Below are 16878 nucleotides of genomic sequence, written 5' to 3'. Positions count from 1 at the left end.
GCAATTGTTTCTGCCCCCTACATTCTGTGATTACTAATAACGCCTCCCATTCTGAGCTCTTCAGCCATAGCTCTAACATCAGAACAGCATGGACGGCTAAGCTTCCCAAAGCCTACTGTAGGCTTCTTTCAGTGTCTGGTGTCTCATGGGCATTCGTTCAATAGTCCTGAGAGCACAAAAGATAAATGTTTCTGTTCGGTCTCTTAGATTGTGAAGCCCCGGCTCTGCTACTTATCCACCGGGCTAAGGTTATTCCCTGTTTTTGTTCTGCTTTAATTTCACCCTACATTTGAAGTTTTCCTAGTATTTGATTTCTTGGTAAAAGCACAGCAAAACATGAACAGCCGGTAATATATTTTTCATGTCTATAACACTTTGAAATACTCTATAATCTTATGAGATCTTACACAGTTGTATAAACCTAAGAAAAATAAACCCAAGGAAATGAAGACATATTTAGATGGGCTAAGTGCCTGGAAGTGTCTTTCAGGCTTGCTGATGATAGCTAACAGTTAGCATTACATTTCACAGTACAGCCTAGTGCAAACATATATGTATGCTCATGTAAATATTTCAAATACATTTTATAAGACCCTTATTATGTGCAATTTTTATTCTATTTTAATCCAGTGTCAACATTGATCATTAATCTATTAAACAGATGTTATAACTATCCAACGGTCACTACCTATGGCTTTTAAAACAATAAGTACAGAATTCCTTTCTCTGTGAAGGTTTTTGTAATGTAAGTGGTGAAAAAGTTTAGTCAACTTGTTAAAACTAAGTTAATAAATGCATAGGCTCACAATATCACCAGTGATTAATAATCTTGTATTAATTAAATCAATGTAGTACAGCTGTACATATTCTGCAATGTATTATAAATACACTCATCTGAATACTCTCTGAGTTCCCCTTCCCCTTTGGAGACATTACAGAAATCAATTTAAGCTTTCAATTCCCTGCCTAGACTTTATAAGGCAGGACTATATAAGAACACCTTGTTATATCCCAGAATGACATTTCCCTTTCTTATATTGGCTTGCTTTGATATATTCAGCATTTCCATCACCACACAAGAAGTCTGACCATCTCTGCTCTTGGACAGCTTGATCTTCTGGTTTATCATAGCTCCCAGTGCAAGAGGCAAAGCCACATGTCTTGATAAGTAGCGCTTGTACACAGCTCTGTATTGTACATTTCCACTTTCTATTCTGTGCAAAGTTGTTTTGAGTCATTGAGATGCCAAACTTAACAGGCCTCTGATGTTCTTAGAGCCCATCCCATAGGCCACTCACTCTCGAGCTTCATCCTCCCTGCTTTGCTGACAGTTCACTAATCTTTGATTTCCTTTGTCTATGTCCCTGTCATTCACCACAGCTTGATCAAGTCTCCCATTTGTTGAATATTGGATCTCCTGTCAATGTAACACACATTTCCTATCTCAGTTTTTTTAGCTCCCCATCTTGGTTTTCTTTGAAAGCAACTAAGAACTATGCAGAACATTCTTCCTGCACCCAGACTATTTGCAAAACACCTTTAAATCGAGAGTCCTTGACACACACTGTGGCTTAGATAAAACTGAGGACTCTTCTGATTATTCTCAGATATTGTTTATTAATAGGGTACATAATGGGAAGAATTCTCTTGACTAGTTAAATTCTGCATGCCCACTTCTGAGTTAAGGGCACTTTTCAAATATAGAACTATTTGCTGCTAATTTCTATTACCCTTACTTACTCCTCTACTAGCCCATTCATTGATAAATCATAATCTCAAAATCATAGATAGTTGGGAAACTCGCTTCACTCAGACTAATCTTCAGTATCTTTCTTCCTTTTGTACACATACATTGGCAGCCTCTTTGCTGTTACAGATCTTGATTTTGTTAGGCTGAGAAAGATGCCACAATTAATTATGGCCAATTCCATACCAGCAAATCTATTTCAGAAAAATGTGCCCTCTGATGCCAGAGAGATGACTTGGTGGTTAAGAACAATTGCTGCTCTTCCAGATAACTTAAGTTCAGTTTTCGGTACCTATGTCAGACAGCTCATCACACCTGTAACTCCAGCTTCGGGGTATCTGATACCTTTTCCTGCCTCCATATGTTTGATAGTGCATGTGAGCCGTGCGCATGCACGTGCACACACACACACACACACACACACACACACACATATGCATACGTATATATGCGTGTGTGTGTATGCGCACATGCAGGAATACACACAAAAATAAATCTTAAAAAAGAAATGTCTGCCTTCTTTAGTCTTCTAGGAAGAGGTCAGAGTTTGTATTTCTGCTGGAATAAAAATAAAGTCCTTCCTCTTGTAAGTCACTCATTTTCCTATTTTTATCTCAGCAGGAAAGATGAGAAAGATGATCAAGATGACATCTAGGGTGATCAAAACTTTTAATGGTCAGAATGCTAGGCCATTGGCACATCACAGAACAGAGCCACGGTGATGATGTCAAATTGTGTTTAATTATGATGTTACTTCTATGAATGTCCAGGATGTTGAGGGCTGTTCTTATTGAGCTTCTAAATGCTCAGTGACTTTCATAACAGCACTGTCTTTAAGTCATTCAATAGTTTATCTACAATTTGTATCTGAAGCAGTCTCTTTCTGTCAGCATTAATATCTCGCCTGTTATTATTAAAAGTAAAGGTCAGCCTTTCTGTCTTTCCCCATGTCAAATAAAAATTCTTGTTGACTCATTATGATAAGGAAAACTCACATTAATTAAAGATCGTGCTGACCCCCAAAGTTCAACTATATTATGGAAATTATACTTTAAAAGTGCTCTAATTATCATACCATTAATCCCTCAAATTGGAATTCTCCTGGAGTGTCCTTTGCTTCATGCCAAAGTGTTCCAAGTTCTCTCTCCACACACTTATCTCTTTACACACACTAAGAAGTGGTCTGAGTCACATACCACCATACCAGCCATAGATTCCGTGTCTGGTTTTTCATTTACAAGTTTGTTTACTTTGAAAGATTTCCGAGGTGGGTGCAGTATAAACACTGACCTGGCTATCTGGACTCTTTCCTGGGTCATAGCAACATGCCAAAGCAGCAACTGCTAGATAGGTATTTTACCAGGAAGCTTCTATTACTCTACACTCTAGTTAGGCTTTCAGCATGTTTATTAATTATTTATGAATAAATAAACAGATTGCTGACATTTTTATTATGAAAACCTAATACGCAGTTCTGTGCCAGGAGCGTGGAACTCATAACAGAACCTCTGTCATACGGCTTATATGGGTCCTGTTAGGTTTCTCAGATCTTCACTTAAAACCCTGCTGTTAGAAAAATTGTTTGTTTTGACATTTACATTAATATATTTTACAACATCACTTCAATTGTCACTTTCCTTGTCATACTACATATAAGAAAAAGAAACAGTTTCTAAAATGATTTCAAATAATTTCCTTGTCTGTTTGGAGTGGTGAATAGAAAGATCTTTGAAAGTGTATTAATTTTTTAAACTGACAGATAAAATTGTACGGACTCATTATGTACAATGTTGTTAGGAAATGAAAACACCCTTCACTACCCCCACACCCTTCGCTACCCCCACACACCCTTCGCTACCCTCCCACACGCCCTTTCCTCTGCACCTGCAGGGACATTTTCATTGGTCTGGTGGGGAAAGATGCTTGTTTAGGGGTAGTTCAGACACTGGATGAAGGGTGGATTAGCTTCCCCTCGAAGCATTTCCTGACATAGTGTAGGATAGGATGGCTTCTCCTTGTAAGAACTTTCTCCCTAAAAACACTTAGCACTAGCCAAAAGCAAGGTCTTTTGATTGTCCTGAACACCGAATTTGCACTTGAGTAGACGCCAAGCCTGTTCCCTCTTGGGAGCTGCTCCTTCCCAGGCCTGCACACACCACTGCTGAGCAACTTCTCCAAGCTCTCTGGGAGATGAGTGTGAATCAATCTGCACCAGTGCCCCAGATGAAGCAACCCAAAATCCTGAAAAACACTCTCTGTTCTGGTACTGAATGTCCCTGGAGTTCATTAAAAAATAAATTAAAAAAATAAAATAAAACCTGGAACAGGTTCCACTCTTCAAAGACAGCCAAAACTCGTGATTCTCACATCAAAGCACCATTCTGAATCATATTATTTGTTGGTGTTGTTTTTACTGATGTCTTTTCTTTGTGAGAGACTAAATGGTACTAGAAAAAAAAATCTGTTGAAGACTGAGATATGATTGATTGTTTCTTGGTGTTATAATAAAGATCATTACTTGAACATCAGAGAACCCTCCATTCGGAAAAAAAATCTCATCACGAAACAGGCCACCATGTCACAACCATAGCCATCAAAGAACAGGAATGTGTTTCTTCAGTGAAGCTGCTGTTGAGGCCACAAAGATGAATATCATGACTCTCACGGCTATTTCCTTCTTGCTGCAGGGCATGAGAAATCTAACACTCCTTCTATATTTCTTCAATATGATAATCATTATTCACTAATTAACTCAATGTAGTTTTATTGAATATATAGTATTGCCATTTATATAATACTACTATGCACCTTGATAAGATGACAGCAACCACTCCTAATAGTCACATAGTGGGTTTTTTTGGTTTTATTTTGTTCTGCCATGAGCCAGACACACACACAAATGTCCCAAAGTAATTACAACTATTTGCAGCTCAGCGGCTTAGGCATAGAAAGCAGTTTCTGGGCTCACAAAATAAGCACCAGCACTGAACTTGCACCATGCATCTTTTAACCCCAACATACATGCATGTTCTTGACCTCTTTATCATATAAAGAAAAAAGCGAGGTCCAACTTTCAGTGTTCTGGGGGACAAGAGACCTTTAATAAACACACGAGCAACCTGTAATATCAAATGCTCATGGAAAAGAGCAGGTTGACTCATGAGAGAGGATGACTTCACACTGCGAAGGTTCTGCATAAAGACTTAGAGCCATAGCAATGGCCTTTGGTGACTCTGAGTAAATGAAGAAAGTTAAGTGGCTAAAACTACTTATGAGGAAATTAAGGCAAAGATGCTGGGAGACACTGAGCAAGCAAACCAGCCCTTTGCCCTCGCTATATAGCCTTGCCTCTGTGCTGCCGCTCCCTCCTGGCACACTCAGGAGCCAAGGGTAGGCTGGGGGAGATGAAACCACTTCTGTTCTATTACCTCCTGAATAAGAAACCTAATCTGGGTAAGATTCCCTCCATCTCACAGATAAAAGTGAACACTTCCTTGTTAGCTGTCTTCCACCAAGAAGTCTAGAGCAGAGACAAAGCTTTAAATTCTACCACATCTTAGCTGAGGAAAAAGAAAATATCCCCCTGGCCATGTAAGTTTCTAGAAACAACTTAAGATCAACAAGGAGTAAAGTAAGCAAACAAAACATCTCCGTAGAGTTTGGCTATTCTTGGACCTTGGGAATACTGGGCCATTATATAATCCTGGGGATCGGAACATTGCTTCGGAGAGACAGTGACAGAGAATGAAGTGTTTGAGTAGTCAAGTTCCCTTCACTCTTGACTTAAGGAAAGAAATGGGACTTCATTATCTCACCTGACAATTACAGATGCATTTTCCCTTTGTGTTACAGAAATCACAAAAGATAAAAAAAAAGAGTTTATCTTTTCTTTTCAAAGAGTTTCCTGTCTGAAGATATGATAAAGGTTTGCATCTCTGGTTTGCATCATTATTAATACCGCCCATTATTTTATGCCCCCAGTTTCTATCTATACTAGGCATAGTCCATGTGTGTGTGTGTATGTGTGTGTGTATGTGTGTGTGTATGTGTGTATGTGTGTATGTGTGTATGTGTGTGTATGTGTATGTATGTGTGTGTATGTGTGTGTGTATGTGTGTGTATGTGTGTGTATGTGTATGTATGTGTGTGTATGTGTGTGTATGTGTGTGTATATGTGTGTATGTGTGTGCATGTGTGTGTATGTGTGTGCATGTGTGTGCATGTGTGTGTGTATGTGTGTGTATGTATGTGTATGTGTGTGTGTATGTGTGTGTATATGTGTGTGTGTGTTTACTCCCAAAAGCAGAGTGACATAATAGTTTCTAAAAAGTTCTCCTTCTCGTCCTCCTCCCTCTTTCTCCCTCTTCCTCTTCTTCATTTTGTTTTGTTTTGTTTGTTTGAGGTTTTTTTGGTTTGTTTGTTTGGGGTGTTTTGTTTTGTTTTGGGACAGGGTCTTTCTTCATAGATCTGACTGTCCTGGAACTAATTATATAGTCCAAGCTGGCCTCATACTTACAGAGAACCACCTGCCTCTGCCTTCTGAGTGCTGGGATTAAAGTTTGGGGACAGGGTTGGCGTTGGCCATGCCAGAGGAGAAGTGAATTTTAATTGAAGTTCGAGGTGTCAGCCCACCAGAAGGGAATCCTCTGATGGGACAATCTTGTTTAGGTAAGGCCACCGGACTACAGACCCGGGAATGTCTTTTGCTTCTGTGTGCCTTTACATGTTTGCTGTGGCTCTCTTTCTCTAGTATCCAGCATGGTGTGAGTGGATGTGGGGAGAGCTCCACAGCTTGTAATATAGTGTGTTTATCTTTGGAAACATTTCGATCTACTGGGCATTTTTACCTATGGATTATCAAGATGACCCCTCCCTAAGCTGTGCTGTCTAATTTGATAATAATAGTGATAGCCTATACAGAGTTTTGACGATTAAAAATAAATACAAGGACATGTTCCACAGCCAGGGTTTGTGAGTCTTGCCTAAGGAGCTGCACGGATTGTAGCTCAAGTCAATGACTAACAGTTGAGTCCTGGTAGCCCAGCTAGTTTAGATTCCTTTAACCTTAATTCTGCAAGATGCATTCATGGGTCTCAGAGTGCATCACAGCTGAAACAAAGCTTTAAAAATAACAAAGTTAGACTAAGATGTTTTTTGTTAAATAATTATGAGGCAAAATTCCCAAGAAGGCAATCTAAGGTTTTAGAAAGGCACACAGTTGAATGAAGAACTCTTTAAGGTCAGGGTACAAGAGCAAAGCAGCCCAATTACTACTGGCTGACGTACTGCCCTTGCTAGCTTTGGTTGACCACCAAAGGTGATGGGACTAATTCCTTATACCCACTTCTGCCCTCAAACTCCTGATATAAAACTATTAATGAAGGGATATGCACCCTAAAAATTTAAAGCAGAACTGACGGATTCTTTTTCATATATAAACGTTTAGGTTTGTGATTCCTTTAAGATTTCTTATAAGATTACTTTTCAAGATAAGTAATAAAGTCACTGACCCTTTCTTTGTAACTGCAAAATGCAGCCTGCCAGTAAAAGACCTGACAAGAACACCTTGCTTGCCACATGGTTAATTTATAACAAGTTGCTTGGGCATGAATGCATGTGGGTTTTTGGGATACTTTTGTTTTTCACCTGTAACACATAAAATGTTTAATCATGTGAGGGAGGTGAAAAACATGTTTTTACCTATAATCGTTCACTTGAGAAACGGAATGCAACTGTTTTGACTCTTGTACTGCCTGGAAGATTCTGTTGGGGTAGAAACGCTGTAGAACAATGAGTGGAGAGAGAGAGAGAGAGAGAGAGAGAGAGAGAGAGAATAAAAGGAATAAAGAAGGAACACACCAAGAGAACTCGTGAGTGCCGTTTCCCTAACCACCCCTCAGATAGTGGATTCCTATCAAAGCCCTGTGCTGCTGGAGGCTGGCCTCCCACACAGCGGTACAGGATTGCTCTTCATAGATCTGACTGTGGTCCAGGCTGGCCTCGTACTTACAGAGATCCACTTGCCTCTGCCTCCTGTGCGCTGGGGTTAAAGGCATACATGACTGCACCAGGCTCATTAAAAATTCTTGATTATCATATTGTTACAAAACAACCCACATTCGTCATCTTAATGCATCACCTCATTTAGGACTTGATACTTTACCCGACTTACAATGCTACTGTGTTAAAAAATAATTAGATAACCACACACACACACACACACACATACACAGTTAGTTATTTAGCTTTAAATTAAAAAGTATCCAATAATAAAATAACTACATTAAATCTCACCTTTCGTGTTTAGAAAATGTTCCTTAAGATTATTCTGGGTAATTATAAACATGAAAATTGTATGAACATTAAAGAGTACTAAAAAAGAAGACATCCAAAGCTCATCACTTTCAGAGAATGCTGAGTACATTATATACTATGTTACATTTCTTGCATCCCAAACTAATAAAAACTAAAACCCATGTTAAATATAGCATTCCTCACAAGTATCTTTTAGATCTCATTCCTTTAAAATTTGGAGATATCACTGATTTAATTCTTAATTGATCTCATGTCATAATCCATCATTTTATTAATATAGTTAATTAACAAATGAAACCAGAAGTAAAATAACAGATTTCAGAGGGTTTTTAAAACATACCTTGTAGGGATCCTAAATTCTCTGAATGAAGAAAATCCCCTCATATATACTGCAGTACAAACACTATCATCACATTTTAATGGAATGGAAATCAAAATAGTACATTTATGACAAGTGTCTGCGTACCTAACATCATGTTTCATTGCTCCGGTGTTTATCATGTTCTGTGTAATCTGTTTCAGGAAAAGCTACAATGCAGTTTATGCTAACCTTGAAAGTGATGATTTCCCTCAAAAGATAGCTTTCTTTCTTTATTTTTATTAAAAAATATAGTTTTAGAATATAAAACCTCACCAAAATAAAGTATTTAACTTTGTGTTTTTTGGAGAAGTACCACAAACTACTCTCAGACCTTACCGAGGCCTGAAAAATAATCTAATTTGAATCACTAGTCTAAATAGGTCATTTAACTTAGAAGAATTAAAATTAGCAGTGTAGGGTCAAGTCTTTTCCTAAAACATGTGCATCCTGTTTGCACTGTTCTCTTTGAAGTCAAAGCAGAGGAAAGTATCACGAACAGGTAGAATACGTGAGTCTACTGAAAATCTCAGTCATTCTGCTTCTGAAACACCCATAAAATTAACAAAGTAAAAAGACGCAGAGCAAGAAATTCGTTCAGGTTGGGGGAGGTAGAAGGGCAAAAGGTAAATAACCTCATCTACATACAGGAAGAAGACAGCATGCTCATCCCTTGCTTTTCACACAAGTACTTTCACACTAAAAGCAAAATTAGCAAGACAAAGCTAAAACTAACACTCCAATATGCGTTAGGCTCACTTCTTCTACGAAACTAACAAGATTATGAACCTTTCCAGAAACAGATACAGTGCCTGTGATCCCAGTTCTTAGGAACACCAAGGCCAGGCTCTGCTATAGTCTCGCAAAATAACAGCAACCTTAGCATGGCCCAGCACCTTTAACTATTTCCTCACACACTTTGTGATAAACTCCGTGGTCAAATCCCCCCCTCTCCTGGAAGACTTTAACCATAGAAGAAACAGTATCTTAAAACTCAGTGACTTAAACAATAATAACACATAAATGAAGACGTGTAACTGCCAGAGACCTTCAAGGTCCCTCCAATCCAAAGGACTTCAGTAATGTGTCAGGAACTCAAGAACCCTGATTTCAGAAAAAGAGGCAGATACAGTGACGGCAAGGGAGGTGTCAGAAGACCAGTGTGTTCGGCACTCTTCGATGCCACCAGAAAATGCACTCATCATTATTTCTTGATTGGAAGTAACTTTGATGCTGGGGGGACTGGGGGCTTCCTATTGCTTGGCTGGCAACAATCTACCATGTACGGATGGGAGTGATGCCATGCTAAAGAACCGCCTTTCCCCGTATCTGCTTTCCCAACAGGGCTTCCCCCAAATGAGATCTTGAGAAATCCCCACTCCCTCAAGACCTCCCAATCTTTTTAGAGATAAGATGGAAGGACCTTGGCTGACAAGGAGACTCTGGGGGTGTGGCTTTGAAGAACTGCTAAGGAACACTCTAAGATACATTTTTATTTTAAAGAAAACCCGGGGGGGGGGCGGGCTAAGCAAAATTAGAATTTACTCATCACCAGATGGATGATAAAATATTTATGGTTGCCCAAGACAAATTTACACGCCCCCCTCACACACACACATCCTGAAGCAAAGACAGAAATAATCCCAGGGAAGGACTAAACAGACTGGCTTGATCCTTCGACTACAGCATCTCTAAATCCGCTTTTCACCCGCTTGTACCAGTCTTTCCTAGTCACACACACACACACACACACACACACACACACACACACACACACATCTTGTCTCTAAGCGGCGACTTCTCCGCCCCCCAATCCCATCTTTAGTTCTGAGCGGACTCTGCCCAACAAGGGCTCAGCCTCCAGGGCGTCCCTCTGGGTGGCGTCCCTAGCACTCCGAGTTCGGCAAAGCCTGGGGACCTGACACCAGTGCCAAGGCTGAGGAACGCGGGGGTTCCTCCTTCCACACCCCTCAGCCTGAGAGAGGATTAAGTTGTCCGGACTGCAGAGCTCAGGGAGCGGCCCCTCCCACTCCAGCCCCTCCCGAGCTAGGACACCCAGGGGTCCCCCGCCTCCGCGGAGGTGAGCGCGCACTCACCGGAGGTGAGCTGCATCCAAGCACAGATCTTGTACACGGTGGCTGTGTTGCAGAAGAAGAAGAGGGTAAAGCAAACGATGCAAGCGATGATGAGCATCATGGAGAGGCCGATGAAGAAAGAGGCGGCTTTGAAGGCACCCGAGGGCAGCGTGGAGAAGTCCGTGAAGCTGCCCCTGCAGGTCAGCTCCCGGGAGAAGCCGTTGCCGATGCAGTAGTGAAAGAGCCCGAAATAGCCGGCTTGCGGGGTGTCCACGCCGTCTCCGATCCAGTAGGGCTGGATGAAGCACACCACGTTGACGATGGCAAAGCAGATGGTGAAGATGGCCCACAGCACGCCGATGGCCCGCGAGTTCCGCACATAGTTGGTGTGGTACAGCTTGGCAGCCTCCTGAGCCGGGAGCATCGCGGCGGCGGCGGCGGCAGCTCCAGGCATTCTCCCCCTCCTCCTCCGCCTCCTGGTCCTCCGCCTCCCCCGCCTCTGGGCGCGCAGGAGACACACTCGCGTTGCAACTCCCCTGCCTCCTCCTCAGCCCAGCAGCACCAGTTCTAGAGTCTGCATCCTCGCTCCCGGAAGGAGGGCGGGGGAGCGCGGAGCACCCCTCCGGCTCGCCTGGCACAGCCTCAACCTCCCCCCCCCCCACACACACACACACATACACTCCCCGCTGCCTTCTCTCCCTCCCTCCTGGCCCCGACTCCAGCCCTGCTCAGTATCCTCCACCCCTTTGCCCGCTGCTGCAGCTGCTGCAGCTGAAGCCAGGAAGCCCTCAAGCCCCCCATTCCCTTTCCCGCCTCTGTTGAGTCCCTATCCTGCGGGCGCTGCTGGTGCCCTGGGGCGCAAAGGTGGCTACTATGAGATGCTCCTTAAGAGTAAGACAGGAGCCAGAGTAGCAGCTATGGAGTTGTAAGAATCAAGGGGCGAGCGCGCCCACAGGAATCCTAGAGGCTCTCCCTGGATCCTGGAGGATATGCTGCCAGCCAGGAGGCTGGTCCTGGGAGCTTTTCATCACTACACAGGAAAGAGCTTTGACCTCTGCATCTTGTAAGAGAAGAAAGAGGCAGCATGGCAGATGCAGGCGAGAAAGAGAAGTGGACTTGGTGCCCTAGAGAGGCTTACCAGTCAAAACCACAGAATTGCCCCCTGGCTAACTGTTAGGGTACCTGGGATCCACAGATGGAGACGGGAGAAGTTGGGTAGAAACCTGTCAAGCAATAATGTAGGAGTCAAGCGTGCGGCTTACCTTCTATTTCTAAGGAGCTTGTTTCCCTTCCCACTTTCCCACTGTGCAGCCAAACGAACTAAGGCCAACTGAAGTCCCACGCTTCACCTTAAGTTAAGCTATTTCCCATCCACAGAGCTTGCAATAGATGGGGCCTGCATGCACAGAAGTGATTGTCACAGCATTTTAGAGTTTGTTTGGAAACATCGGAGAGTTTGGCAGGTGTTTCATTCATTGCACAAATATTCATTGGCAGCCAGTGTGTGCTAAAGATATAGAGGATGGCAATGGGTATCTTAGCGGTGGAAATATTCCCACCTCCCCCACAACCCAAGGTTCTGGTTAATGAGACAGTTGTTTTAGATTAACTTCCCTGAATCGTCTGCAAATAATGCCTTGCGTAGCTGGTGTGAACCTGGTACCGTCTCCTTGTTTTATTTGCTTTCTTCAGCATTGCATTGCAATTTTTAACAGTTCTATTTTTCAAAACGAGTTTCTCTGTTGCCATTGCTTAATTTTTGGTTCCATCTGTGAACCCAGAATGCTCAATAACAGAAATGCATTTTGGTAGAAATCATGTTAAACCCTATGCTTGCTTAACTCTTTGAGCAAATGGAAGAATGCCCCCTTAGACTTTCTTTTTTTCTTTTATTTTTTTCTCATTTTCTTATTAAAATTTTTCCATCTCCTCCCCTCCTCCCCTTTCCCTCCCCTCCCCTCCACCCATACCCCCACTCCCTACCTCTCCAGGCCAAAGAGCCATCAGGGTTCCCTACACTATGTTAAGTCCAAGGTCCTCCCAACTCCCCCCAGGTCCAGGAAGGTGAGCATCCGAACTGACAAGGCTCACACAGAGCCCGTCCATGCCGTAGAATCAAAGCCCATCGCCATTGTCCTTGGCTTCTCAGTCAGCCTCCACCGTCAGCCACATTCAAAGAGTCCTGTTTGATCACATGTTCCATCAGTCCCATTCCAACTGGTCTTGGTGATCTCCCGTTAGTTCTGTCCCACCGTCTCAGTGGGTGAACGCACCCCTCAGGGTCCTGACTTTCTTGCTCATGTTCTCCCTCCTTCTGCTCCTCATCAGGACCTTGGGAGCTCAGTCCGGTGGTCCAATGTGGGGCTCTGTCTCTATCTCCCTCCATCGCCAGATGAAGGTTCTATGGTGATATGCAAGATATTCATCAGTATGGCTATAGGATCTGGCCTTTTCCGGCTCCCTCAGGGTTGTGGTGGTGCACGCTGGTAGGGTTTGCTGAAGGAGGCAGAGGCAGGAGTTCGAGGCCAGCCCCTTAGACTTTCATCCTGAAGTCTAGACTACATAAACGGCCTTCAATGAAAATGGGCCCAAAGCCTAAGTAATAGAGACTAGTTATCTCTTCGTCTGATACCATGAAGGTTTGCACTTGTGTGGAGGCAGGAAAAGGAGAGGGCTTAGGGTAAAGGCCACACAAGATCATGAAGAGGCTTCTTCTGGAGCTGTGAATGATCAGGAAGTGTGAGTGAGGTCTCCTGTAGGTATAGAGTGGAGGCATCACAGTTCAAGATCCATCAGGAATTTGAAACGAGAGCATCATTGAACCGATCAGGGGACTGTTGACTAAGGTGAGCCAGAATCCCTACCAGGTGTTGCTGCAAATACTCAGAAAGCCTTTAAAATACCAAAGCAATCTAGGAAAGAAGAAGATGGTAATCTAAACGAGGACCAGCCCAATATAACACTATGTCTTCAAAAAGGTCTAAGTCAAGAGGACATATCTTCAGTGTACTGGTGGCAGTGAAGGGTCAGACTGACCATTAGGTTTCATTCTGAAATGGCCTATGCCTGTTGCTAAATTAACATTTTAATTTGGGAGGAAGATAAGGAAAGAAAAAGGTAATGAGATCTATAGGGCCAGTTGGTAAGCACTGTGTCCCACGGCAAGAAAGTTTCAAGGCAAGAACTGACAGTAATTTTTAGTGCCTCTTCCAAGCCCTCAAATCCCTAAACTTGCTTCTATAAAGTGCTCTTTCTTTGAAATCAATGCCTTAAGAAAAACTTACTGTTCCTGGGGTGGGGGTTGAGTTTGGAGGTCGCTGAGGAGGGAAAGCAGAGAATCAAAGAACCTGGTTTTATCTTGGTGCTTAAATTGCCTTTGCAGGACAAAGAAAAGACTGGCAAGTGACTCAGACTCGAAGGTTGTGAGTCAAAGAGCTTTTCTCTTTGAGTCATGCCAAAGGAAAGCCGTATTCTTAGTCCGGGTTTGGAGTTGCCTCGGGTTCGTGCTCAGAATCCTTATACCAGAAGACACATTCAAAGGTGTCTGCTCTTGTCAATAACCACCGAGAAGAACCCAAAGTCAGCAAGCTGTTAAAGTGCGCCTGTGCTCTCCTGAGAATTCATTGCTTCCTCCTTCAGGTTAAGATCAGGAAGGCGTGAAACAGACCATGCCAACAGACCTTCCATTTTCACAATGTCTTGTACTACAGCAGATTTTCAGACTAAAGTAGGGTTCTCCAAGGCTGTAGGAACTAGGGATGAGCTAGAACACTAAATTCTATTGGAGACTATGCCTTCAGAGAGTAGGTTCTCCACCATGCCTCAGACTCCCTTGCTACCTAGCCCTCCAATCTTGTTCTTTGCCACCAGGAATTCCAAAGGTAAGACCGATGCCACCCCTCATGCAAATTTTTTGACTTGCATCCTATAGGTCAGTGGTTCTCAACCTGCGACCCTTCAGCACAGTTCCTTGTATTTTGGTGACCCCAAACCATAACATTATTTTGTTGCTACCCCATAACCTGGATTTTGCTGCAGTTATGGATCATAATATAAATATCATTATGCAGGCTATCTGATATCATTTGATTCCCCCCAAAAGGGTCGCCACTCATAGGCTGAAAACCAGTGATATAGATAGACTTCAAAATTTTGAACAGCTAAACTTATGTGAAACTCTGCAATCATTCTGTGGGACCAAGACAGCTGTTCGGGGAGGAGGAAATAAAAAAAACTAGCCTGATTCATGCTACAAAGTTACTATTGATAGAAAGGTATTTTGAAATTATAACATGATTCATAAGTGCTAAGTAACTAGTAGAAGTCTGTCGTTGACAGCATAGAATTAGAAACACTGAATGCTCAAATCTCAAATCTCACTACTGAAAATCCTTCTCTCTTACTGTCATATAGGGTCAGTAGTGAAACTCCATCTTCACACTCTGTTCAGTGCGTACTACTTGGGACTATAAAAGATAAAAAAACTGAACAATCGTTGGGTTGTGTGACGCTTCTAACGTCCTAAGTGAGATGAAGAACTAATGCTTGGATTGAACTCGTCTGATGTAGCACAGGGTGGTGCAACCTTGGGACTCAGACCTAGCTATTTTTTCCTTGCCACTAGAAGCCCAGGCTCTTGAGGGCTCCATTTCTCTTCTCTGGAATTTGGTGAGGAAGAAAGGAGAGAGGATGAGTCTATGATCCCTTACTATAGTAAAATTTTATTTTACAAAGGCTAAGATTGACTTCTTCAAAAATTTTAAAGGAGAGAAACAATCTAGCATTTGAAAAAATAGAAAAAAAAATCTAAAGAAGGTTATCAGACTTTGAAAGTCTTTTCTGAAATTGCAAAAATGTAATTTTGCAAGCCATGGATGTTTAGAATTTCCAGATGAGTCATTGCTTGTGAACAAGGTAATAGAGAAAGAGAGGATTTCTAAATTCTGTGGCTTGGTTGATTTTTAGAGTTATGTCCGAGGTCATTATTAGATCTCACTTCAGAATACAAAGATTCAAGTAGTTAAGGTCTTCTCACCCTTGAAGGACCTCCCCACTCTCCTCAGCCATTCAGGTTTTTGTGGGATTTTAGAAATTAAGAGCCACCACTTAGTCAATCCCTGGGCTAGCAGAGGCAATCAGACGGTCTGAGTGTTTCAGCACTTTCAAAAATCAAGATAAAATTGAGAGCCAGGTGTACTGACTGCTTTCATGTCAACTTGACACAAGCTAGAGTCATCAGAGAGGAGAGAGCCTCAGCCGAGGAAATGCCCGTGTGAGCTCCAACTGTAAGGAATGTTCTCAATTAGGGATCCATAGAAGAGGGCCCAGTCCATGGTGGGTGGGGCTATCCCTTGGCTGCTGGTCCTGGGTTCTATAAGATGGTGGGCTGAGCAAGCCATGTGAAGCAAGCCAGTAAGCAACACCCCTTCATGGTCCCTGCATCAGCTCCTGCCTCCAGATTCTTGCCCTGTTTGAGTTCCTGTCCTGATTTCCTTCTTGATGAACAGCAATGTGGAAGTGTGAGCTAACCCTTTCCTCCCCAACTTCTTTTTTCTTGTCATAGTGTTCTGTTGCAGCAAGAGAAACCCTACCTAAGATACCAGGTTAGATGAATCTGCAGATAAAGTGGCTTGATTGTTGTGGATTCCCCTCTGTCTGCTGGTGATGTGGGATTTCCCTCTTGTGATTATTTCATTTCAAGTCGTCATTATAACCTACCTGAATGAGGAGAAAGTGGCCCTTAGTGGGGATTTCAATGAAAAAAGGCCAATACTTATGCTGTATGATTAGGCCTGTTAAGAACAAATGTATTTTTCTTTTTATTGAAATTAGCTCCCACCTGCAGTAGGTGGGGAGCTGCTCCTGCCCCCCTACCAGTTGCATCAAAACCTGAACACCTAGGGAGCACAATCAAGACAACCCTGTTGGTGCAGATGCAGTGAGACAGCTCCAAAGTTGTGAGCAAGGCAAAGCTGTCCCCATTATTCATTCATCTGTCCTACAGCAGTGTGGGCAATGTGTATGTGTGGGGGTTACCCCCATTCCCCTCGCTCCTCACCACCTGCCATAGAGGAAGGAGCTGACCCTCTTCCCTCTTACCATCTACATCTCAGAGAAGCTGAAAGCAGGCTCTATTGCTAACCTGGACAGCACAGTAGAGGTGACCCTGTTGGCAGAGGTGCAGATGAGAGAGCCCTGCCTGTGGGCGAGCTGGCCACACCCCCATATCTGTCATGTGATGGTGACAGGGAGGGAAGGAATTCCTATCCTCTTGCCTCTGCCACCTGTGGTGGGCAAGGGAGCTGACCCTTCCCTTTACCAGCTTTGGCCCTCCAGAAAGTGGACCCACATCTCACCTGGGCAGCACAGTAGAGCTGACCCTG

General features: G+C 43.0%; 1 protein-coding gene across 1 annotated transcript in view; it reads right to left on the bottom strand.

Annotated features, from left to right (window-relative positions):
* Window positions 1-10949, bottom strand: part of Lhfpl3 (LHFPL tetraspan subfamily member 3) — a 295091-nt gene extending 284142 nt beyond the window's left edge. The window contains exon 1 of the mRNA XM_038315586.1: window positions 10517-10949. Coding sequence (XP_038171514.1) covers window positions 10517-10949 — 433 coding nt within the window. The remainder of the gene's footprint in view (window positions 1-10516) is intronic.
* Window positions 10950-16878: the final 5929 nt, after the last annotated feature.

Source organism: Arvicola amphibius, chromosome 18 (assembly GCF_903992535.2).
Source record: "Arvicola amphibius chromosome 18, mArvAmp1.2, whole genome shotgun sequence".
Lineage (NCBI taxonomy): Eukaryota > Metazoa > Chordata > Mammalia > Rodentia > Cricetidae > Arvicola > Arvicola amphibius.
This window is presented reverse-complemented; position numbering and strand designations above follow the sequence as displayed.